Source organism: Guillardia theta (assembly GCF_000315625.1).
Source record: "Guillardia theta CCMP2712 unplaced genomic scaffold GUITHscaffold_82, whole genome shotgun sequence".
Lineage (NCBI taxonomy): Eukaryota > Cryptophyceae > Pyrenomonadales > Geminigeraceae > Guillardia > Guillardia theta.
In genome coordinates this window covers 367,516-389,555 of record NW_005434592.1, presented here as the reverse complement: position 1 = coordinate 389,555, position 22,040 = coordinate 367,516, and the positions used below count along the sequence as shown (strand labels likewise).

The 22,040-nt window shown below is 48.6% G+C and overlaps 5 protein-coding genes across 5 annotated transcripts; 4 read left to right on the top strand and 1 right to left on the bottom strand.

The window, feature by feature from the left end:
• Nucleotides 1-3,411: 3,411 nt before the first annotated feature.
• GUITHDRAFT_144109 (hypothetical protein) lies at nt 3,412-5,740 on the top strand (the record flags this gene model as incomplete). The annotated part of the gene is made up of 13 exons (XM_005825647.1): nt 3,412-3,691; nt 3,891-3,982; nt 4,080-4,174; nt 4,225-4,308; nt 4,410-4,470; nt 4,633-4,737; nt 4,787-4,850; nt 5,112-5,134; nt 5,180-5,230; nt 5,271-5,324; nt 5,347-5,484; nt 5,518-5,548; nt 5,643-5,740. The coding sequence occupies 13 exons, from the start codon at nt 3,412-3,414 to the stop codon at nt 5,738-5,740; spliced, it is 1,176 nt and encodes a 391-aa protein (XP_005825704.1).
• Nucleotides 5,741-6,123: 383 nt separating this feature from the next.
• Nucleotides 6,124-8,218, top strand: GUITHDRAFT_154666 (hypothetical protein). The gene is made up of 16 exons (XM_005825646.1): nt 6,124-6,166; nt 6,408-6,504; nt 6,609-6,672; nt 6,720-6,763; nt 6,809-6,876; nt 6,921-6,971; nt 7,016-7,061; nt 7,113-7,176; nt 7,253-7,281; nt 7,332-7,379; nt 7,459-7,515; nt 7,559-7,596; nt 7,644-7,704; nt 7,767-7,841; nt 7,888-7,955; nt 7,997-8,218. The coding sequence occupies exons 2-16, from the start codon at nt 6,409-6,411 to the stop codon at nt 8,094-8,096; spliced, it is 909 nt and encodes a 302-aa protein (XP_005825703.1). The 5' UTR covers nt 6,124-6,166; nt 6,408; the 3' UTR covers nt 8,097-8,218.
• GUITHDRAFT_76969 (DNA-directed RNA polymerase III subunit RPC11) lies at nt 8,217-8,695 on the bottom strand (the record flags this gene model as incomplete). Its single annotated transcript, XM_005825645.1, has 4 exons — nt 8,217-8,274; nt 8,319-8,379; nt 8,432-8,504; nt 8,558-8,695. 4 exons carry the CDS (start codon nt 8,693-8,695, stop codon nt 8,217-8,219), a joined length of 330 nt encoding a protein of 109 aa, XP_005825702.1.
• A 357-nt stretch (nt 8,696-9,052) lies between these two features.
• GUITHDRAFT_115266 (hypothetical protein) lies at nt 9,053-9,624 on the top strand (the record flags this gene model as incomplete). The annotated part of the gene is made up of 2 exons (XM_005825644.1): nt 9,053-9,066; nt 9,249-9,624. 2 exons carry the CDS (start codon nt 9,053-9,055, stop codon nt 9,622-9,624), a joined length of 390 nt encoding a protein of 129 aa, XP_005825701.1.
• Nucleotides 9,625-12,432: 2,808 nt separating this feature from the next.
• On the top strand, nt 12,433-19,061 carry GUITHDRAFT_115265 (hypothetical protein; the record flags this gene model as incomplete). Its single annotated transcript, XM_005825643.1, has 19 exons — nt 12,433-12,654; nt 12,899-13,186; nt 13,234-13,335; nt 13,380-13,447; nt 13,492-13,580; nt 13,638-13,689; nt 13,740-13,860; nt 13,909-13,974; nt 14,322-14,936; nt 15,204-15,329; nt 15,437-15,537; nt 16,251-16,296; nt 16,348-16,469; nt 16,517-16,562; nt 16,616-16,709; nt 16,757-17,168; nt 17,217-17,460; nt 17,522-17,593; nt 17,640-19,061. 19 exons carry the CDS (start codon nt 12,433-12,435, stop codon nt 19,059-19,061), a joined length of 4,308 nt encoding a protein of 1,435 aa, XP_005825700.1.
• Between the last annotated feature and the right edge of the window lie 2,979 nt (nt 19,062-22,040).

Here is a 22,040-nt window from a genome sequence, read left to right as displayed (position 1 = left end):
CCCTAAACCTTAAACCCTAAACCCTAAACCCTAGACCCTTAAACGCTAAAACTAAACCCTAAACCCTAAACCCTAAACCCTAAACCCTAAACCCTAAACCCTAAACCCTAAACCCTAAACCCTATTATTATTATTATTATGTGAGTTTATTAGAATGCTAGAATGTTGCTCGGCCTCGTTGTGGGCTTATGCAATTTGATCCTAGTCTAAAGAGGCGCTCGAGCACTGGGAGTACACGGCCTACAATGCGAACCCTGCTTCTGAGGCGTCTTTCTACTTTCTACTTCTGCTGTCTTCTCTTGGCTTCCTCAGCCTCAGTCAGGAGAGTTGCCTCTCCTCACCTTGGCCTTCGGTCGCCACCTACTCTACCTCCATTCAGCTTCCTCAGCCTCAGTCAGGAGAGTTGCCTCTCCTCACCTTGGCCTTCGGTCGCCACCTACTCCTCCTCCATTCAGCTTCCTCAGCCTCAGTCAGGAGAGTTGCCTCTCCTCACCTTGGCTTTCGGTCGCCTCCTACCTTCTCTCCTTACCTTGAGCTCAGCTCAAGCTCGGTACGGGCTCGCCCTGTTTCCAGGCTAGCCCTCGCCTTGCTCTTCCTCCATGTCTTCCTCTTCTTCGTCATCTTCCCTCATCTCCACTCGCAGTCGGTCCTTCTTGTCCACCTTCAGCGAGCAGGCCACATGCATCTCTGCGAATTTACTCAGTGCTATGAACAGGAAGCTAAGAGATCGACGCTCTATGTCGTCGCTCTCCGCCTCCTGCTCAAGCTCAGCAGCTGCCGTTGCCCGTGGCGAGAACGCGCTGCCCCTCCTTGCCTTCTTGCTCTCTCCTTGCACGCGAGTCCAGCGCTTGCTCTGCAGCCACTTCCCCAGCTTCTCCTTGAGAACGTTGCGCCCAACTCCCTGCTCCTCTGGCATCTTCGCCCACTCTCCCAGCGACATGAACTCCAGGCTCCCCGGAGAGTAGAAGGTGTCGTGGAGGTTGCCAACGGCCTTGTCCAGGACCAGCTTGATCGGCTCGCTCGTTCCCGCCTCGTTCAAAGAAGCTGCATCTTCGATGACTGCTGACAGCTCGCTGACGAGCTGCATGTCCTCTTGGCTTGACGGAGATGCTGCCTCCATTGTGAACCCTAAACCCTAAACCCTAAACCCTAAACCCTAAACCCTAAACCCTAAACCCTAAACCCTAAACCCTAAACCCTAAACCCTAAACCCTAAACCCTAAACCCTAAACCCTAAACCCTAAACCCTAAACCCTAAACATGTACAGCTGTGAACTTGCGACCATCGATCGCGAAGTCCTCTCTTCCCTGCCAGAGCTTCTCCGCTTGTGCAATGCGGAGGAAGGAAACAGTCACCGGGATCTCCTCAGCACTCGCTATCTCGGGTCTATACGGAGCCTTCCACATGATTGCTTTACTCTCTTGCACTGAGTCTACGATCAGTCCGATCTCTTCGAATTTCTTCTTCAGCTTTTCTTCATGGTTGACATACACCGAGGAGATGCCCAGGAGAGTCATGGAGATGAAGGAAGTCACCTCGTTGCCTGCTGAGGCGGTGTATGTCTCGACCTTCTCCTTCTTGGCTTCTTCAATCTGCTGCATAAACCATTCTCTGGATGCGTCACTCCATCCAGTCATCGCTTCTTGGAGAAGCTCACGTCGTGCCTGCTGACATGTCGAGCGGATGGCTTCTGCGATAGCGTCGGGGGTGCATCCCTCCACAGCCTTGCAAGCCTGGGCTGTCCTGCTGTTCGGATAACGCTTCGCGAAGCTCTTCACCCTCTCGACGAGATCAGCTTCGAGGACAGAGGCATCCACAAGTCCGCTCTGCGTGTATTGGCATGATCTCCGATACAGCAGGTTGCGAACATTTTCATCATACTGAAGAACCATACTTAGAAAGCTATTTGAAGTATACAAACCTCTCGCTTGCAGCTTCCTTGGCGCCCTGGCAGCTTCCCCTACACCACGCGTGCAGCCATGGTGCCTGAAATAACCGGCGCTGCCTGAAATAACCGGCGCTGCCTGAAACAACCGGCGCTGCCTGAAATAACCGGCGCTGCCTGAAATAACCGGCGCTCGCCTGAAATAACCGGCGCTCCTAAACCCTAAACCCTAAACCCTAAACCCTAAACCCTAAACCCTAAACCCTAAACCCTAAACCCTAAACCCTAAACCCTCGGGTAGGGGTCGTTGGCTGACCAGATCTTTGAGCAATCGCTGTTCTTGGTGCATGGCTGTTGCGTGCAGATTGTTTCTACTAACTGAAACTGCAAAACTGCTATCGAAGCGACGACAAGTGCAGCGTGATTGACTTTCATACTCTTCGATATCTCCTCCTCACTCCTCTCCCTGCTATTTTCTTCTCTCCCTGCTCTCGCCTTGTCCCCCTGCTTTCCTCTTCTCTTCCTGCACTTCCTTTCTCCTCTTCTTTCTCCTCTTCTTTCTCGTCTACGCTCCCTGCTATTTTCTTCTCTCCCTGCTCTCTTCACCTCGCCTCTCTCCTCTCCCCGCGGCCCTCCGCCCCCCTGCCTGTATGAATAATAAAAAGGTACCCAGTAGCAATAAAACAGTACTAATGTAAAACAGTACTAGTGACCCCCTCCAGTGACCAGCGTTCTGCTGGGGTGACACATGGGGGTCTCGATCTGAGTACTGGGGCGGTCATCAGAACCCACGTAAGGATATATATTCCACAAGCTTTTGTACCGCAGGTAGTATTTGAGTAGTAATAATGCTATGAATATATTCAGTATTCTCACTCATGTGTACAATTCACGTGTCAGTTTTAAAAGCAGTTGTTGAATGACGACCGTGACCAAGGCCTTTGTTGTATTGTATCGCGAAAAGTTTGAATATACATTTTGGTATCGCGATCGATACATTTTATAACTAATGTAAAGACTCTTTAGTCAAAGTGCTATATGCTGTTGTGCTGGATTCGCGATACCGGCGCTGTCAGCAGTAGTAATCTCGGCCCTGAATTTCCGAAAGATCGGACGCCGTAAGTAAACGTTGAGTAATTGTGTATGGTACTAAGATTTCAGTGATCACCCCACCCTGTTGGATAAGGTCTCAAGCACCGGTGGAGTTTATGTAGCACCGTGGAAGGCCCGGTCTGTGAACGGTTTACTAAAAAAAAAGTTCACTAATTACTAGTTATGATCACTCGGATGGTAATCAAGATGACGAGTGGATCAGATAACCTCCGAGTCTTCAGCCCAATAACACGGCATAGATCAAACCTGTCGGAGGGACTCCTGTCTGAAAGAGGTTATGTCAATCGACGGCCTGTGCGCAGACTATCAACTCAAAGACCAGCCATCAACTTCCTCAGGCTGACAGGCTTGCAGACCCTGTTGATCACTGATCCGACACTGCCTTGGATGGACTTGCAGGTTTTCGCCGACCATGCAGTGGGGAAAGACTTGGCCATGGCTGCTTGCGGCCGCAGTGGCGGTGATGGTGCTGGGGGCAAGGAGGGAGGAGGAGAAGGAAAGCATGGGGAGAGAGACGACAAGGACGATGCTGAGCGAGAAGAGCCTCGTCCGGATCTTGCACGAGCGAGAAAGAGCCAGAAGGCAGCTTAAGCATACTCTGGGAAGGATCCTTAGCGGGGAAGATCGAGAGAGAGAGAGTGGGAGGAGCTCAGAGGGCTGGGGCTGTAGAACCACTCAAACTGCATGCTGCCGTAAGAGGAGGCGGAGGCTATGGAAGTGATAGCAGTGCTGACGATGTCCCTCGGTTGATGAGGAAAGCATACGGTGACGTGGAGGGGCCTGGGAAGGGAAGGCCAGAGCCGCGGGCCAGGCCGACATGGCAGGAGATGAGAAAAGACTGGAAGCCTTTCGATCCTTCAAAGAGTCTTGCACAGCAACAGACTTTCTCAGGTAACAGAGTCATCAAGGCGATGTTGCGACCTCCGCCAGTATCACACGCCATAGCGAAGCCCAACATGATAGCGGGACAGGGTGATAGGAAGGTGCGGGGAGAGGCTTTGATGGATCAGTGCTTCTCATTCACATGTCCAGCTGCGACCTCTTCGTTGCTCCCCAGGAGCATCCAACACCTGCGAGCAGCAAATGCTCCTCGCGTTGGTTCGCGCACCCCTCGACTGCATCCGCAAGGCTTACCATGGGAGGATGAAAGGGACGAAGTTCGAGCGCGTGGGGAGGTAAGGAGATGATGTTTCCAGTCTTCCTGGTGCTGATCCTCTCATGCCAGCGCTCCTTCAAGCTCGACTTCAGCAGAGGGGCTGACGGAAGAGAGGGAGAGAGTCGCGCGTGAAGTGGCTCAGGGGAAGTTGAGGTGCGAGAGCAGGAGCCTAGGGTATGATAGGGATGTGAAGTGTTGTAAGCAGCGGTACTTCCAGAGTTCCTCAACACAGCAAACTCGCCACCTCCATCCAGCGAGCAAGGGAAGCGCTCGACAGGGAGCTTGCAGCTGAAGCGAAAGATGAAACCTCCCAAGGTGCAGTTGGCCTAGAAGGAACAGGGAGGGGAGAAGGCTAAGCCGTCTTTTTTGAAAGCTGAGCGTACAAAGGAAAAGCCGAGCGACCAAGAGGGTGCCAATGCCAGAGCTCCTTCGCTTTCCTCTTTCCCTTCCTCAGAAGGGAAACTTTCTGCCGCTCAGCTCCTGAGGATCGTCCGATCGAGGGCAAGGAGTCAGCGCCTGGCCGATGTATACAAGGAAAAAGAAAACATCGTGGATGCTGAAAGGGCATACAAGGAGGGAGAGGTGCTCAGCTTCCTCCTTTCCTCTCATGATGAACTGAAAGTGGAACCAGCTCGCTGCTAAGGCCTACGACAAGGGCGAGCTGGATGCGAGAGAGTATGAGGCAGGACTGCAAGGTAAGCTCCATTCCATTTCTGCTTATCTTGGCTCTCTGTGTGGTGTCTTGTCCTGGGCTGATCGAGCGAGAACAGCGGGAAAGAAGTTCGGCAAACTTGCATCAGGCAACGAGAACTCTTATGTCGTGCTGCCCCTCAAACCCAGTGGGGATGAGGACGAGGATGAGGACAAGGCTGAGGACGAGGATGAGTTGAAGGTGTAATGTCACGCAGGCGAGCAAGCAACAGCAAAGTTCATCCCTTCTCTCTTGACCCTCGCAGTCGCTGAGCAGCGGAGGATGCAGGTGAGGTGAGGAGGGAAGTGGTGAGGAGCTCACATGGGAGAGCAGCAAGACAAGAAGCAGTGGGACGAAGAAAAGAAGCTTGCAACTCTGCACCAGGTCTCTGCAGTTGACACACTCCCGAGCTAACGCTCTGCAGATTGCCTCAGCTGCATGCCAGAAGAGGATGGCGTTGGAGGAAGAGGCAAGCCTGGTTAGTCATGTGCTGGCTGCAGGTCAAAGCGCAACAGAGAGTCATTCACGAGCTTGAGAAAGCTGTTGCGATGCGCAAAGAGGCGGGGAAGTCACAGACGCCCAAGCGACCGGAGGCTAACAACAACATGGGGAAGGAGGTGGCAAAGGATCCGCTGGAGGTTTGAAAGTTGATCCTGTGGCAACTTGCTCAGCACCCAAACTTCTCTGCAGCTCGTTGCCAAGGTGACGGTGTCTTGGTGCTTGACATTTCATGATGCTTCAGCAGAACGCTGAAAGAGTCGCCTTCGCCACTTCTGCTAGCACACTTTATCGGCAGTAGCTGTCAGTGCTCGCTCGTGTGAGGATGTGACTCTGATGCCGAGCAGGAAGAAGAATCTTGCGAAGCTGCGCAAGGACGAGGAGGGGATTCACTGATAGCTCGATTCACGAAGTGTCAACAGGACATCATGGAAGAATATGGGCAAGAGAGAAGGGCCAAGTCTGTACAGCTGAGGGACTTTGTAATGATCATAGAGTTGTGGTGGAAGTGGTTGGGAGAGGAGGGGGGGGGGGGGTTAGCATGTTGCGAACCTTGATTACTTTCACCATACTGAAGAACTAAATTCGGAAAGCTGTTTGAACTATACCAAACCCTTGCTTACAGCTTCCTCGCGCCTTTGCGGCTTCCCCCGTACACCTGGCGCGCAGCCATGATACCAGGCTCCCGGGAATCCTAAACCGGGTTTAGGTTGAATCCTTCCATTTCGGGGTCACTGACAACCTTGCAATCCGCCTCAGACAAAACCTGAGGAAAATGTCCAAAGCTGATGCCGACGAGCTGTTAAGGGAAGCGGAGAAACAGTAAGCTCAACACCATGCACATCAATATCATGTTTTTTTGTGATACAATTTTCCTTATCAACATCTGTTTCTCAGATTTGTTTGCCTTTCTTTGAAACGAGTTGCATTGTTTGTTGATTTTTCTGCTTTTGGTTTCATCGTGCATTTGGTTCTTCTATGCACTCAGTCCATAACCACGAAACTTTATGTGTTCTATGCTTCTTGATTCTTTTCTGCTTTCTTGTAATTTCATTTGTTTTAGCATGAACAAAAAGTCCATGCTTTTCAGGAAAAAACCTGATTATGAAAGGGCAGCTGATTGCTACCAGAAGGCTGCACAAATACTTCGCTCCCCAGCTGTATACCTACGTTGCTAACCCTCAACATGACTTTGATATTTTTTCAACCAATATGACCTTCTCACGAAACCTGCTAGGAGAATGCTCACTCTTTCGCTGGACAGGTAAAGAAGTTGTCCGATGCTGTAAAAGCCTTCGAGGACGCTTCCAATGCACATGTGAAAGGAGGTTCAAGGATGCCAGGTTCAACTCTATATCTCTGAGATACATGGCAGGAGCTCAGTTTTTTGGAGCTGTTGCAATGGAGAATGCGGCTAATGTAAAACTTCTTTACTTTCATAGTTCGCATAATGTGCTGCTGCAGATCCTTAGGGACCTGAAAGAAAACTCAACCAGCTGCGATAGATACAAAAAAGCTTCTGCCATTTACAGGTGCCTGTACGAGATATACTTCCATAAGTTGACGCTTGAGATAGAGAAGCAGGGAACGCTGAGAAAGCAGCAGAATCACTCATGAAAGCAGCCAAGTACTTGCGTTTGATCTTAGCTCTATATTCATGATGTGCGATAGAGCTATTGCTGAGGACGACGTCGACAATGCAATCAAACTTTATCTCGTACATCACGATCATGGCCAATAATTGTTCTCCTTATTTGTTCCGGTCCAGGAAAGTATGAGTATCTATGAAGATGAAGAAAAGCATATTTTCATTGGAGACTCATGGCGTGCATGTATGTTTTTTCTTTCTTGTTCTTGGAATTCCAGCTTTGTCTTGTAACGTTTCTCTCTAATTGCTAATGACAAAAGGTCTTGGGCTCATGATGCGACATCGCAAAGTTGGTTCACATCCATAGAACCAGCAAAAGCTTCTGACAAACTTACTCAGGTTGATGATGCAATCCAGCTGTTGAAGAGAATGATTCACAACTTTGAGGTCCCTCCACCCCCCTCACCCCCTTTCACTTGCTACAAGAATCTCAAACGTTCAAGCGAGACTGAGAAACACCGTGCAGATTCTGGACCAAACGGACTACATGTACAAGGCACAGCTAAGCGTAGTCGTTCTTCTGGTGAACTACCTGATGCTCCTGCAACCTTCTCACTTCAAACAAGCTCTCTAAAGGGGACATGGTCGCGGCATCTAGTGCCAGGTCCGCGATGGTATTCCGGATGTTTAAGGCTGTGACATGCGATGAAGAGATAGCTTCGGCGATTTTATGATGACAAGAGAAGGACAAGCAGCGAGTGATTTGATTCAGGTGCTTTCGATTCTTTATGCGCATCATCTCTCATCCTGATGACTCTTTTAATTTCACCTCAGGCTTTCGAGGATGGGGATAGCGCGGCTGTTGAGTCGATGACAAAGACGCAGACATTCACGCTGCTTGAAAATCAGGTCAAGGTATTCCGTACATTTATCTCAAATCATCAATTCAAATCAGATCGCGCGTGCGGCAAGTAATCTCAAGAATGTCTGTGAGCAATGTGCATCAGACATGACTGGAGCAAGGTGAAAGTAGCCTGTAGTCTTTTCAGCTGAATGTTTTTCAGAGTAAGTGCATCCAAACAAGCGTCGACAGCACGCAAGACAGAAGGGACTGATCAGAAGCAAGCTACAGATCCCGATGATGAAATGGACGATCTTCTTTGAAACCAATCTGTTTTGGTGTTGTTAACAGTTTGGTTTCAACTCTGAATCCGGGATTAGGAGTTGAAGAGCGTGAATTGAAGCTGTTGGTTTATGAGTATCACGTTACATTCTTGTTCTTGATCAGTTGTCCTCTTTCCAAGTGTATGTGCACTCAGCCCCTCTTGCACATCGATAAAATCTGGCAGCATGTCAGGCTCTCAGATTCAACCTTGCATCTCTTACCGAGTGGCCGGCTCATCGGCTGAGCGAATCTGTATCGAAAAGAAGTAGGCCTTAGGATGTCCTGTAGTGTACAACTTAACACCACGACTCTGCCTGTCTAGGACACTTCTCACCGCATTTAGGGCATCCACCGATCACATCTGTCATGGAAGCATTTGCAAACGAGTCGCCAAGAACATCGTCCACCTGCAAATGGCGGCCATATCATTCACAAGTACAGCCTTGCAACCCTCTGTCACCTTCTTTTGTTCTAAAGGTGTTGTTTTCTTGATCTTTTTCAAAATTTTATGCTCATAGGGACAAGTCTTGCAAGCAAATCTCATGCCTTGGCTTGCAGGCTCTACCACAAGAAGATTTGCACAATACGGACAAAACATGGCCACGAATAATGAAAATCGGAGTTGACTTGACCCTACCGACTAGAGTTCAAACGAAGGCACATCTGAGGGAAGCTGTTCCAGTCTCCCTCACGCAGATCCTTGTTTTGCTTCTCTGCTCAATGCACGGGCTCAGACTTTGGTCTGTAAATGACCCCTACCCACCTTTTGTGACCAAATTGGGCCGGTGATCATTATACCACTAGAAGATGTCCTCAGCTTGGTCGCGTGCGCCGGTTCTGTCAACAGTGACAGCGTTTATTGCTCGCCCGTTCCGTCTCCCTCCTCCATGCCTCAATCTTCTGGCTTCGCCAATGCCCCTTACCTTCTCTTTTCCTCCTACGAGTTTGCTAAGGGATGCACTCCGCCCAGTAAGGTTCAAAAGCCTGCATTACAGTGCAAGCGTCATTCCACATCGAGGGATCTCAAATTCAGGGAGGAACTTCTCAGTGCCGGGTGGCATTCTTCTGCATAGCGTGAGGAGAATCACTACAAATACAACCCCAAAACATAGAATCGGCTCGACCTTTCAAGAGTTCGTTGCCTCTCACAGGGATGAACTACTCAACATCGGGCTAGCGTCGCTCCTGTTGGTTTTGACCATCAAACTGGTTCGGATCAAAGGTGAGGGCGAGGACGAAGCCGAGAGATTAAACAAAGTTGTTGAGGGCTTGCAAACGACGTTGGAAAGAACCAAAACCAAGCTTGAGGAGCTTGCCCTAAATGAGACACCAGCAATTGCCTCAGCTATCTCGCTAAAGAAGGGCAAGGAAGAAATCTTACAAGAGCAGATTCTTCAGATCATCCGGAGGGGCTTTGAGCAAGATATCGTTTCCAAGAATGAAGTGTCAGTGCAGAAAGAACAGAAGCTGAATTCAGAAATGGACATTGCAACACCCACTTCAACAGTGAAACCGAAAATGATTTGAATGGTTGTTGAAAACGATCTACAATCGAAGTTGCTATCAGTTCTCTTACCCCTTTCAATTTGAACATAGCACTGAATGTCTCGCCTTGCTCCTATCTCCTCCTGGTGACGACTAGTTGGAAATGAATATGGTTAGATTTGCTCATTCACATCATATCCACCTATGCAACTAGAAAATGGACACGATAACATGTGCACAATCGGTTTATAAAATTGGAAAGAAAAATTCTTCTATGCGTTATTCCCGAGTCTCTGGAACATGCTCTCCTAGAAAATCCAACAACCCCTGCAACAACATTACCCCGGCACAATAGCAGTGTGCATTGACCTGTACGCTTCTTTCTCCTGAATATAGGATTGGATGTTTGATACTTCCTCCTACCAGTTTGATTGTGGGAAATCCATTCACGTGATGCTGTAAAACAATGTCAAGGTGTGAGTTTCAAATGGTGGCGGTGGCGGTGGTGGTGGTGGTGGTGTGTGTGTGTGTGTGTGTGTGTGTGTGTGTGTGTGTGTGTGTGTGTGTGTGTGTGTGTGTGTGTGTGTGTTTTGGGTGGGGAGGGGGATAAAATCTATGTTTGTAGAGGTTGGGAGTAACCTTGTTACAAAACTTCTGAGACTCAACAGAGAGCGAGCATTCCACCTGTCATTCGCTTAGAACTACAGAACGGTTACTGCCAGACAAACCTCCATAAACATTACTTTTCCCAGGGTCTGGCTCGCAGCATATTCAAATGCCCGTTTCATGCTCTGGCATCTTGTGCACCATTTCTCGTGGAACTTTACCAGCGTAGGATATTCGTCCGTAATGAGCTGTACAGGGAATTGGAATAGAAATGCATGCAGCAATACAAGGGAACCTCTTCGTTGAATGGAAAAACATCTTCCTCCGTAGTGTTTTCAAACTTAACACGAACGAATTCTACAATATTTTGAGAGGATAGCTCGCGCAGATACCTATCTAATCAAAATTAAGCCACTGAAGGAACAATCCAACAATGTCATTACCCATTCCTTGTCCTTGAACAGCTACAAAAAGCATAGGAAAATTGCTGATTCCTTTCAATTCCATTTCACGACTATTATCACCCTTCCTCGCATCAGCTTTCAAAAATTTCATGTTTGCCATTTCTGGGAAATTCATTCCTTTTAATGCAACTTCAGCTTGGCTCACAGCATCGATCGCTTTCTCGCTTTGTTCATCACCACCCCTGTACAATAAGACAACTTGATTCTCATCCGATGGTGAAAGGGATTTGAATGCTACTTCATCTAGACACAAAATTGTCGGGATGAAAACAAGAAAGAAAAGATTCCACGATGTCATCTGAGAAAGGCGTTAATTATACATCTTTGCAGCACTATCCCGATTTCCCCCTTTTCATATCATCTAAGAGAGTACAAACAACAAGTTCTAGTCTGCTCGCTTTCGTCCGTTGGGCATGCATCGTTGTCTCTGAAATGATATTCCTATCAGTCCTCGTCATTCTAGGGCATCAACTGCGACCACGGGGATTGAGGCATTGTGTCGCACTGATTTTTAACTTAACCTTGAGTAATAAATGAAGGGTGACAAGTGACATACTATGATGGGCACGGGCCCGGCCACTCAGTGTTGCCCCAGCCCTGCCCGCGGGCCGGCCCGGGAATCTGCCCACTAGTTGCTACTGATTTTTAACTTAACTTTGAGTAAAGAGTTTTGGTCAGGTGTGGGTAGGGGTGCAAATGAAATGAGGATGGAGGGGTAGACTCGTTTTCTTTTTTCCTGGCGCTCAATTTATTGGATTTGCATTCCATTGTCTAGCAACAATCCCAATCGATGCGTTCTTCATGTTCTTCAACATATTAATAATAATAAAAGAGATCAAGAAAAAAACGCATCGATTGGGATTGTTGCCAGGCAATAGAAGCATTTCAATAAATTGAGGGCTAGGAAAAAAAAGAAAGAAAACAAGCCTAGCTGGCTTGTTACAAGAAAGGGGATTTCGCATTAGCTCGCGTTTTATAAGGTGAAGAACGCATCGATTGGGATTGTTGCCCATGAAAATGTTATGCGATCAGAAACAGGGCGCACAGAAGAAAAAAACAAGCCTAGCTGGCTTGTTAGTTAGAAAGGGGATTTTATTGCACCTAGCTGGATTGTTAGAAAGGGGATTTTATTGCATTAGCTCGCGTTTTATAAGGTGAAGAACGCATCGATTGGGATTGTTGCCCATGAAAGTGTTATGCGATCAGAAACAGGGCGCACAGAAGAAAAGAAAACAAGCCTAGCTGGCTTGTTAGAAAGGGGATTTTATTGCATTAGCTCGCGTTTTATAAGGTGAAGAACGCATCGATTGGGATTGTTGCCCATGAAAGTGTTATGCGATCAGAAACAGGGCGCACAGAAGAAAAGAAAACAAGCCTAGCTGGCTTGTTAGAAAGGGGATTTTATTGCATTAGCTCGCGTTTTATAAGGTGAAGAACGCATCGATTGGGATTGTTGCCCATGAAAATGTTATGCGATCAGAAACAGGGCGCACAGAAGAAAAGCCTTGAAAACAAGCCTAGCTTAGCTGGCTTGTTTAGTTAGAAAAGAGCTAATGCAGAAAAGATTCACCGTCATATAACTCGCTGAGCTAATGTAGGTTGTCGGAGTGTCTCGCTAGCTTGCATGGCCATGGGTGGTAGGGGATTGACCTCAGTCGATCAGAAGCACAGATCATCGTCAAAGTTCTACTGTGACAGTGACCTGCCAAGTCGTTGATCTGGCTGGTGTCGAGACGAGGCGATGATCTCTGGTCCGTCATCTGCAAACAGGTGTAGGACAATGGTCTCTTGGAGTTTCAGCATTAGGAGCTCCAGGCGACTCACTTTCTTGACTATGCTAGTTATGATCACACACCTGATGGATGCTGGAGCGGAAGACTCTGACATGGTGGAGGACACGTCAAGAGAGGAGGGGGTTGGTCCTCACATCATGCTATGGGTTGAAAATGATGACTGCCAGTACGAGACTGTTGAGTGCAGACGCAACGACGGCCCTCACCCGGTAAGTCAAACGATGGAACCATGCGCTGTGGTCTTGAAGAGGTAGCAGGAGAGTGAGAGAGCCAGTCAGTCAGAGCGAGAGGGGAGGAGGGAGATAGAGACAGTGGAAGGTTGGAAGGGGGGTAGAATTAGAGCCAGATGGAGAGAGATGAAGAATGGGATCCCTGAAGCTTTCTGAAGGGACTGGTTGGCATGTATTGACTTTGACCTATGAAGCATATTGACAAGCTGGCTTGTTGGTGCAGTTGATATCTTTTTACACGTCGGCAATGGATTCCTCGATGGAGGTCAACATCTTCCTCAACGGAAAGCTGCTACAGAGAACGACAGATCAGACAAGCACTATGAGCATGATCATGCGCTCACCGCACGAGTTTGCCGAACGCGAATCAAGAGGAGACTTTGTACATTCGCTCATGGGTTGCATTGTGGATCGTTATGGAAAGATTGTTGCAAAAGATGAGATGGAGTTTTCGTATGATCTTACCAACAAGCTGCTCCAAGATGTCAAGAGCTTCAGACCGCCTTGTCCTGTATTCACACGTGATCTGCTTGTTCATCTAGTTGACTGGCAAGAAAGGTGGTCAATGACAGTGATGTGTTCTTCAACTATCGCGGCGGAGATGGCCATGGGACTCATCAACCTGTGTTGCATGCTGCCTTCTTCTTGACGTCAGGATCGGTTAGAACTCAACACAAAGTCTAGTTCGAGCTGAACATTGACAGGTGGTTGAGTTCGGAATGGGATTTTATAGCACTCCAATGCTTCACCATCTTTGTGCGCAAAAGGGCAGGTCAGAGGTCCGGTTGAACAGCTGGAGATGATATGAAGAGCCAGGCGTTTGACCAGTCTCGACACAGACAAGGAGTGGGTGTCGAAATTTGAGCACTTCAAGTCAGAGACTCACCGAATTCATCACGTTGCTGGTAATCTCGTGACGTTTTCAATTCGATGGGGTTGAATTTGAAATGCCTCTTGCTTAGGTTGGGATGAAGTAGAAGGAGGGGAGATCATGAGAGAGATATTGAGCGGCAGGTGTGCTGTAGTTCTTGCTTGCCCAACAGCTGGGTGATGTTCAGTTGCAGCTGGGGTCTTGCTTTTGTTGACCAACATCCTGAGAGCGCGAGGATTGAAGTTGCAAGGAGGATCAAAAATAGAACCAAGTTCATCGTGATGCATGATGCTTATCGACAACTTGGTCAGAAGGTGCTCAATAGGTCCCCTGAAATGAATTTCTGAATCCTCTTCTTTCAGGGGTTCGAAAAGTTCAGCGATGAGTTCAAACGTTTCCACGAATTTTTCCCTCCTCGCCCCTTTCCTGTACGTTACCATGATGATGAAATGACTTCCAAGGATGATGATCATGATGATGGCGATGCTTGCGATGGCACTGAGGCGTTTTATGATGATAACGAAAGTAATTCTTGGTATGGAAGGGATGAAAATTTTAGATGAAAGGAAAGGAAAGGATGACATCGATTACAACCTTGACGGTGGAAATGATCATTATCGGATGGTAGCAGTAAAGGATCAGGAGCGATTGAGAGGGAGGGTGATATTTATGCTGCATGTTGCTTATTCACCTCACGTTGCTGATTTACTTCATGTTACTTATTCACCTCATGTTGCTACTTTACATCATGTTGTTAATTCACCTCATGTTGCAGGTTTTGGCTGGACCTCCAACTCTTCTCGCAAGCCAGGAGGAGGATTGTGACATCGACATTGACTTTTACTCCTACGATCAGTGGTGTTACCCTGACATGTTTCAACACAACCGACTGCGTGGTCTCACATATTTCCAAGAAAGTACGTGCCAAGCCCAGAACATAGACAAGCACGATGCCAACTCAGATGCTGAGCTCATAAAGATTGCAAGCTTGCTAACCAATCAGTACCAACTAGATCCGGTCTACATGTCCAGCCCCTTGATATCCTTCTTCCCTGTGCTGGAAGCAACAATCTCACAGACCTCAGGCTGCATCCTCCTCCTTGGTGCTCTGAGGGAGACCCAAGAGGCTGCGCAGGAGGTGGTTGCTCGCAGTATAGGTGGCAAGGATCGCAGGATCGTACCGGTCTTGCTGGAGGACGGCACTTCGGGTCGGGGAAGATGGTGGCAAGAGAACAAGGAGGAAGAGCTACTAGGGGCCGATCAGCTTCGATCGTTTTTTCCTGCTCTCGCACCGATGGATCTCTCGAGGGACCTCAGGAAGGCTCTCAGCTCACTGGCCTCTCAACGCGACCCCGTCAGCGTCGTCTTGGTCGACGAGCTTGGCTTCAAGGTAGCTCCTCCCTTGCTTCCTCGTCCTCTCAGCCTTCCCCGGTAGGATCGAGCTACTCTCGTCCGCGTCTTGTTGGAGCCTCCCGCGTCAGCTCTCAGCTTCTCCTTCCAATGGCTCGTCCTGCATGACATTGACCGGCTCGTTAAAGGAGATCTTCTCCGACTCCCCGCCAGCATGCACGGCCACTGCTTCCAAGAGTTCCACCCTCCTAGGTCCCCTCCCCCACTCTCACGTCAAATCTCTCACGCCATTTGACGTGCTTGGCAGGCCGTGGCCTTCGCTCACAGGGCCGACGACGCTGCTAGTGTCAGGCGACAGGAGATGCTCGATGGGTGGAGGCGATCAGACGTGACTGACCTCGAGTGCGCAAAGTTTCTCAACGGAGACCCTCAGGTGACTGCCAGACTGCCGGGCCGTGACAGCACCGACGCCTGCCGGCGAGGCTTCAGCTAGTTAGTTTGCACAGTGACTCGCCCGGCCGCTGAGGATCCGATGATTAGGCGGCCTCTTTCTTGGACAGTGCCACTCAGTGGATCAGAGTGCTACAGGAAGCCCAGGCTGCTCGCTGCACCGTCTGCGTCAGCCTGCGGCGAGTACGCCGGTCACCGATCCGGCGTACCGTACCGTTGTCACGGCTGCGAAGGATCAACTTGTAAACGCATCTGGCCCAGGATCTTTCGGCGGCGTCAGCTCAGCGGCTCAAGGCCTCCCTGTCCTTCGCTGCCATATTCAGTGATCCGATCCGGCGGCCCGCCTGTCTGCTTACACCCGCCGGAGTCACCCCGACCGCCGCCGCCCTCCGATCGGGCCGCTGCCAGCCGATCATAAAATCAGATAAACTTTAACGCGAACTTTTCGAGTTCACGGCGTCACGGTTCGGAAACGGTCAAGCGGCCTGCCAGTGCGTAGTATAGTAGTAGAACCTTGTGACTAGGGTAATCACCGTAACGATAAAAAATATGATCAGAATGGTCAGAGACCAGGCTGAGAGAGGGGATGACACCGATCTGAGCACACGTTTGAGTTGTGTGATAGTCACTGACTGTCACGACACTGTCATGCTGGATCAGCTCACGTGTGCTGTTGGTCTGCAGGAATGGAAATGGAGAGGCATGAATCCAGTGACTTCAAGTCGAGATTAACAGAACTTCATCGAGAGATGATCAGACTGCGATCCTCCACTCAGGAAAGTTCTCGTTGTTCCGTCTTGTCAAAGAGGATGACGTCAGCTTGTAGGCTGCAAGAGATCTGTTCGAGCTGAAATTGTGCGAGTCGCACATAGTCAAGCTCCAACCATTTGACTCTGTACACCAGGAAGCACACCCACGGGGAAGGCTACGACAGCAAGGGGCTCGACGAGGTGTAATGCGACATCTCATGTCATGTCATGTCATTCGATGTTGCAATGCAGGCGCTCAATGAACATCTCTCTGCCATCGAAACGAGCCTTTCATCACTCAGCATATCCGAGAAAGCTGCAGCCAACCCTCAAGTGCTGGATGCTCCTGAGACCACCAGCAAACTCCTGCAGAGGTACCAAGCTCTTCAAGGCAGGGGTCGATGATGATTCTCTCTGGCAGCGAGGCAAGGCCGCCTGCACAGCCCTACCATGATCCTTCGGTTATGGTGAAAACAGCGCTTGAGTCACAAGTGCGGATGCCCTCACGTGACTGCTCAAGGTGCTGAGAGGCGATAAAGTTGTCAGACTCGATCGTTTGCAAGATGTTGAGCCGTCTGATATTGTCCTTGACGACCATTCAGAAGACAAAGGTGGTAAGTCAAAGCTACGAACGAGTAGAAAGCATTTTTCACTTGAACAGAATCACAAAGTGTTGAAAAGTGTTTTATCGTCTTGATCATCTTTTTAGTTTCCGAGGAGAAGACATATGTCAAAGACGACCAATCCATTCACTCCGTGCACTTGAGTGAGAACGAGGTCCCTGCGATACTCAACTCAGCCGTTTGGGATTTGGATGAGCAGGCCACGAGCAAAGATAAACATGTTTCATCAATCGATTCTCACAACGCAACTTTTGTTGTGAAGAACTTTGGATCTTGTAATGTAGATTTGTTGAGCAGGGTGATCAGAAGTGATTTTGCAAGCTCGAAAACATTTCAATCGAGTGTTGCGAAAAGCATAAATGCTTTCGAAAACTCGTCTACGAATCTGCTACTTGTTGACAACCTTGGTCGTAGTTGGGTTGTGAAAGCATACGAACAATGCAGAATTGGGTGATCCTTGGTACTTCGTGATAGCGATCATTCTTATGCTTGTAACAGGAGTTTCGCTGACTGCACCGTTGTGATCAACCCAGAAACATGCAAGGATGTCGCTGGTCACCATGCTTGCGTCTCTTATTCATCAGCAAGAGGAGCTTGGGTTTACCAGGACTCAAGCTCATCCGGCAGTTTTGTGAATGAAAACTTCATCCATGGGACCTGCAGCGACATCGGACATGGCGATTTCATTCGTTTAGGCACTGCAGGAAGTGAAATCTACTTTGTCGCGCATCTTGTTCCGGGGGTAAGTGACCAGGATTTTAGTCTCTGCTGTGCTGCCAAAGATTGATCAACAACTCTGCTAGACAGCACAGAACTTGCAAGAATACATCATGGGAACCACAAGACAAAGCGTAATGACGCCCGACGGATCGTTGGTAATGCGATGCGAAGAACTTTCTGCCTTTAACTTTGGAATTGTAGATTGACTTGAAGGAGAAGAATGTTGAAAACCATATCAAAGAGAGGATCGATCGAATATCCCGACGTTCACAGCCGTTGATGATTAATCATGGAACACAGCAACGCCAGCAATTCGGTGGATGCTACCGGCAAGATTCCGTCTCCCAACCTTCAGACATTCGCTCACACATCCTTCACGACACACAAGGGCTGAGCGTATTTCCTCCGTCTCACTCGTCACCGCACTTCCATGCGCTACCGATTCACCATCAAGAACAGGGCTCGCAGCTTGAACCGCAACAGAGCATGAGTCGAAACATAGCAATGATCACTTACAATGGAAGCATCGTGTGGAGCCCGATGACTTCACCGTTGAACAATGACATCTCTCAAAGGGATCGCCGACCAGCTTCACTGCCAGGAATCACGCGAGGCCAGGAATCGACGGGAGTCACAACTCGAGTGCCCACAGATGACGAGATCTCTGATTGGCTGGCGACGAGCCGAAAAGTCGGGGAGCGGTCGGCCTCGCTCATTGTTAAGGAGCTCAAAGATCTGCGACGATCTGCTACGAGCGAAGCAGAAAAAGTGATCGAGGAGGCTAAGCGCGAAGCTGAGCAGCTGCGAGCAAGGGCTCAAGAGGAAGCGACTCTGCTTCGACTGCAAGCTCAAGAGCATGCGGATAAGCTGAAGATGACAGCTGAGACGATCTCGAGGCAAGCAGTCTCCCTACAGCAGGACAACCCAATGCGCTTAAGCAGATTAGAAGAATTCGTCACCAGCTTTCAGCCAAACATGTCTCATCGTGCCAGAGAAAATGCGTTGTACTCTGATAGTCAAGGCAGGGCTCCTGAACGCCTGACGAGCGACTATGCTCGAGTGAATTTCAGTCCGTCTGCCTCCAAGCTGAAGGACACGGACCATGGGCACGGGGCCTCACCCCATCGCGACTCTGCACGAGCTTCAGACCAGACCGACCGACCTGAAATCATGACAGTCTTGCAACCTGCACGAGGTCGCGAGGATTCGACACATACTTCCTCGAGGGGCGAAGCTTCACAGCTCGTCACGGGCGCACGAGGTGATGACGGACAAGGCCCGCGAATTTCTCTCAGTCGCCCCTCGGGCTTCTTGCGCCCATCCCAACCGTGGGATGCGGCTCCGAGATCAGCCTTCTTGAACGCGCTTGATGGAGCCTCCTACTCGCATAGTGACCACGTTGCTGCCGCTGAGACTCCTCCTCCTCTTCCTCCTCCTCAGAGCTATCTTGATGCAGAAGAACCGTATGATCACTACGGCAATCGCAGCACCTTTCAAAGCTTCAATTCTGAGGTCTACGGAGACCATGCCGAGGAAATCCTAGAGCTCGAGGCAGAAAGAGAAAGGATCCTGTTCGAGCTCGCTCAAACAGTGGCAGACACACGAGTTTCTTACGCTGTATGAAGCTTTAGTTGTAATTTTCCTATGTGAATCGCGAGGTGTATTCTTACTGTGTGAAACTATTTGCAATCTTTCCAAGTGAAGCTTTATTTGCAATTTTACCAAACGAAGCTTTAACTGCAACCTTACTATCTGACAGCTTGATATGTGAACTCATTGTATATAAGCTGCTATGGTCGAATGTTGTTCATCATAACACGTGCATCCCCTCTGTTTGCATCTCAATCCTCTGTAACAGCCTGCTCGCTTTGTAGTACACACCTGTATCAATTTTTGTGGATGGAATGGACCGCAGGGCTACAGGGTCTGCCTTTGAGCTTAGTGGCTCAATCGAGGTTTTGACTTTCATAACCCCTCCCTACAGACATGAGTTGTAGGGCCTTGCGCCCATAGAAGAAATTCGACCGTGGATGCGAACAAAATGTGATGGAGGCGGGGATAAAGAACAAAGTTGAGCTCTGACCCTGCATACTCAATGTCTTGGTCTTGTTGCGCATCAAGGGACACAAGCATGTTCAGAATAGAAGGATCTCAAGAAGACTGTCTCGAAGCCCAGATTCTCTTCGAGAGAATTGCTCATGAGAATACTTTGTTGAGAGAGTATGGAATTCTTTGCAGAGCCAGAAACATTTGGCAGGTTCTTTCATGCTTGTGTACAATAGATAACGTTTGTGAGCCAAGTGATCAGGTGTGGCATGTCAGGAGGCAAACAGCAACATTGCATGCGAATCATATGACACAGCAAGTGCTGATGAGAAACCAGGTAGGGACGAATGCTGTTGAACGCTTCAATTGACATGATGCAGTATCTGCATTTTTTCATATGGATGCAGCATGCTGCACACAACTTGAAAATGAAGAGGATACTTTGGAAATACAAGGAATCACAATCTGTCAAGAAGGTATTTGAGATTGATTTCAATTAGAACCGATTTGTGAAGAAAGCTATTTTGACTGGATGTTGCAGAAAATTCTAATTTTCTATCGTTGGAAACAGAGGCGAGTGAAGCACTACTTTCCTCGTTCGCTTCAAGGGGAGATGAAGTCAATATTGGTTGTTAATATTTCCATGACCAGAGCGATTGTAAAGAGCATTGTTGATGACGAAGAGATCAACATACATGTTTTCCAGAAACTACTCAGGAGGAGATGTATCCGTGCACTTTTACAGTCATGTCTAGACACCTGGCAATCTTTGTTCCAGAGAAACAAAGTCCTGCATAACTGCATGTCAAAGTTCTTGTCCGTCGTGAATGACTTGGAGCGACTCCAGGCTCTGCGGTGGATGCAAAAGTTGATTGTTCTATGCAGATCGCGCAGAACTCTCCGAAATCTCAGGAGGACCTTTGAGTACAAGAGATTCTGGTTGTTATGGAAAAATTCTGTTGAGTCATGCATGTCTTTCCGGTCCAAGAAGCATGTCTGCTCTGATCAATTTGGTGTGATTCTTCTCAAACAAAATCGTGCTCTGCAGAAGTTTTTCTTTGGCGAACTTGACTGTTATGCTGGTCGCTCAATCATCCTTCGAAAAAGCATGCACTCCCTACAGACAAAACGAAAATTGAAGCAGAAATGGAGGACTTTTGAAACTCTTCGACTGGCATATCTAGATCGCAAACAAAGAAAAAAAGTGATAGAGCGGTTTTGCTCTAAAATGTTGGTTAGAACTCGTTTTGAAGTGTTGAGGAACTCTACGGATACCTGGCAGATGATCACTTCAAACAAGAGGACGGCGTCAGCAGCTATCGCACACATTGGAAAAAAGTCAGAGAAAGACATGATGATTACCTACTTTGATGCATGGATTGCAACTACGCTTGTGCTGAGAAGGAAGCAGAAGAGGTATCAGGTGTTGGAGAACATGATGGCAAGGCTTCAGTCAAACAACAAGATCAAGCAGTGCATATCTGACTGGTCCGTTCAAGTCCAGGCGCCAGGTGCTGAAATCTGCCAATTTGGACATTTTTACGAGGGACACAGACGGAAATCGTTGAAGTTATCTATCTTTCGATGTTGGCAAGAATATTCTGAACAAATTGTAGTGGTTAAGCGCGGTGTTGAGTCAAAAATCCATCTTGCATCACGGAAGTTGATTAGAGAATCCATGCAACAATGGTTCGAATTCTCAAAGGCAGGAAAGGAATTGAGAGATTCCCTTGTGTTCAGGAGAAGTACGGCAACCTTAAGTGTCAGTTTCAAAACTCTCAAAGATGGGAACCCACGCCACCCATGCCCCATCGAGCTAAAATTGGAAATTTTCTCTGTGTTGGTCAAACATTTCAGTTTGAAACAGAAAACAATGCTTAAGAAATCAATGAATTCATGGTGCGAGTTTCTCAAAGTGCTCAGCTATGAAAGATTGATAATGAACCATTGGCTAACAAAGGTGCAAGAGCGATGCAAAACCTTGGCATTGAACCAGTGGAAAAATTGCAACAGAGACATAGAAAAGAATATCCTTCGAATCGGAAATTGCCAAACAATAATGATCAATACACAAACAAACCTGAGATCAAAATGTATGAAAAAATGGATAGACGAAACACAATTCAAAAAGTATCTCCAAGAGAAGATAATGAAACATGAAAAGACGAAAAAGGCTACAACAATTCGAAAGGGAGTACGAACGTGGAAAGAAGCCATAAACGAGAAACACCTGAAACAAAAGTGGCAAGAGCAGACAACATTCAGATTGAAAACGATGTCCGATTCATATTCAAAAGACAAACACGTACGGAAATGGAAAACGTACGTGGAGAGACGAGCGCGGGCGAGGCGAGTCGGGGAGATCCTGTCGGGCCGGGCGAGGCGCGGGGAGGAGGCGGGGAGTGTCGGGGAGGCGCTGCGGGCGTGGGCCGGGAGGGCGCGGGCACGGCGGGTACAGGCGGCGGTCGTGGGGCGGCTGACGGGGCGGCGGGGGCGGGAGACGGCGAGGGAGGCGATGGAGGGCTGGCGAGAGCACGCGGGGAGGGCGCGGGCACG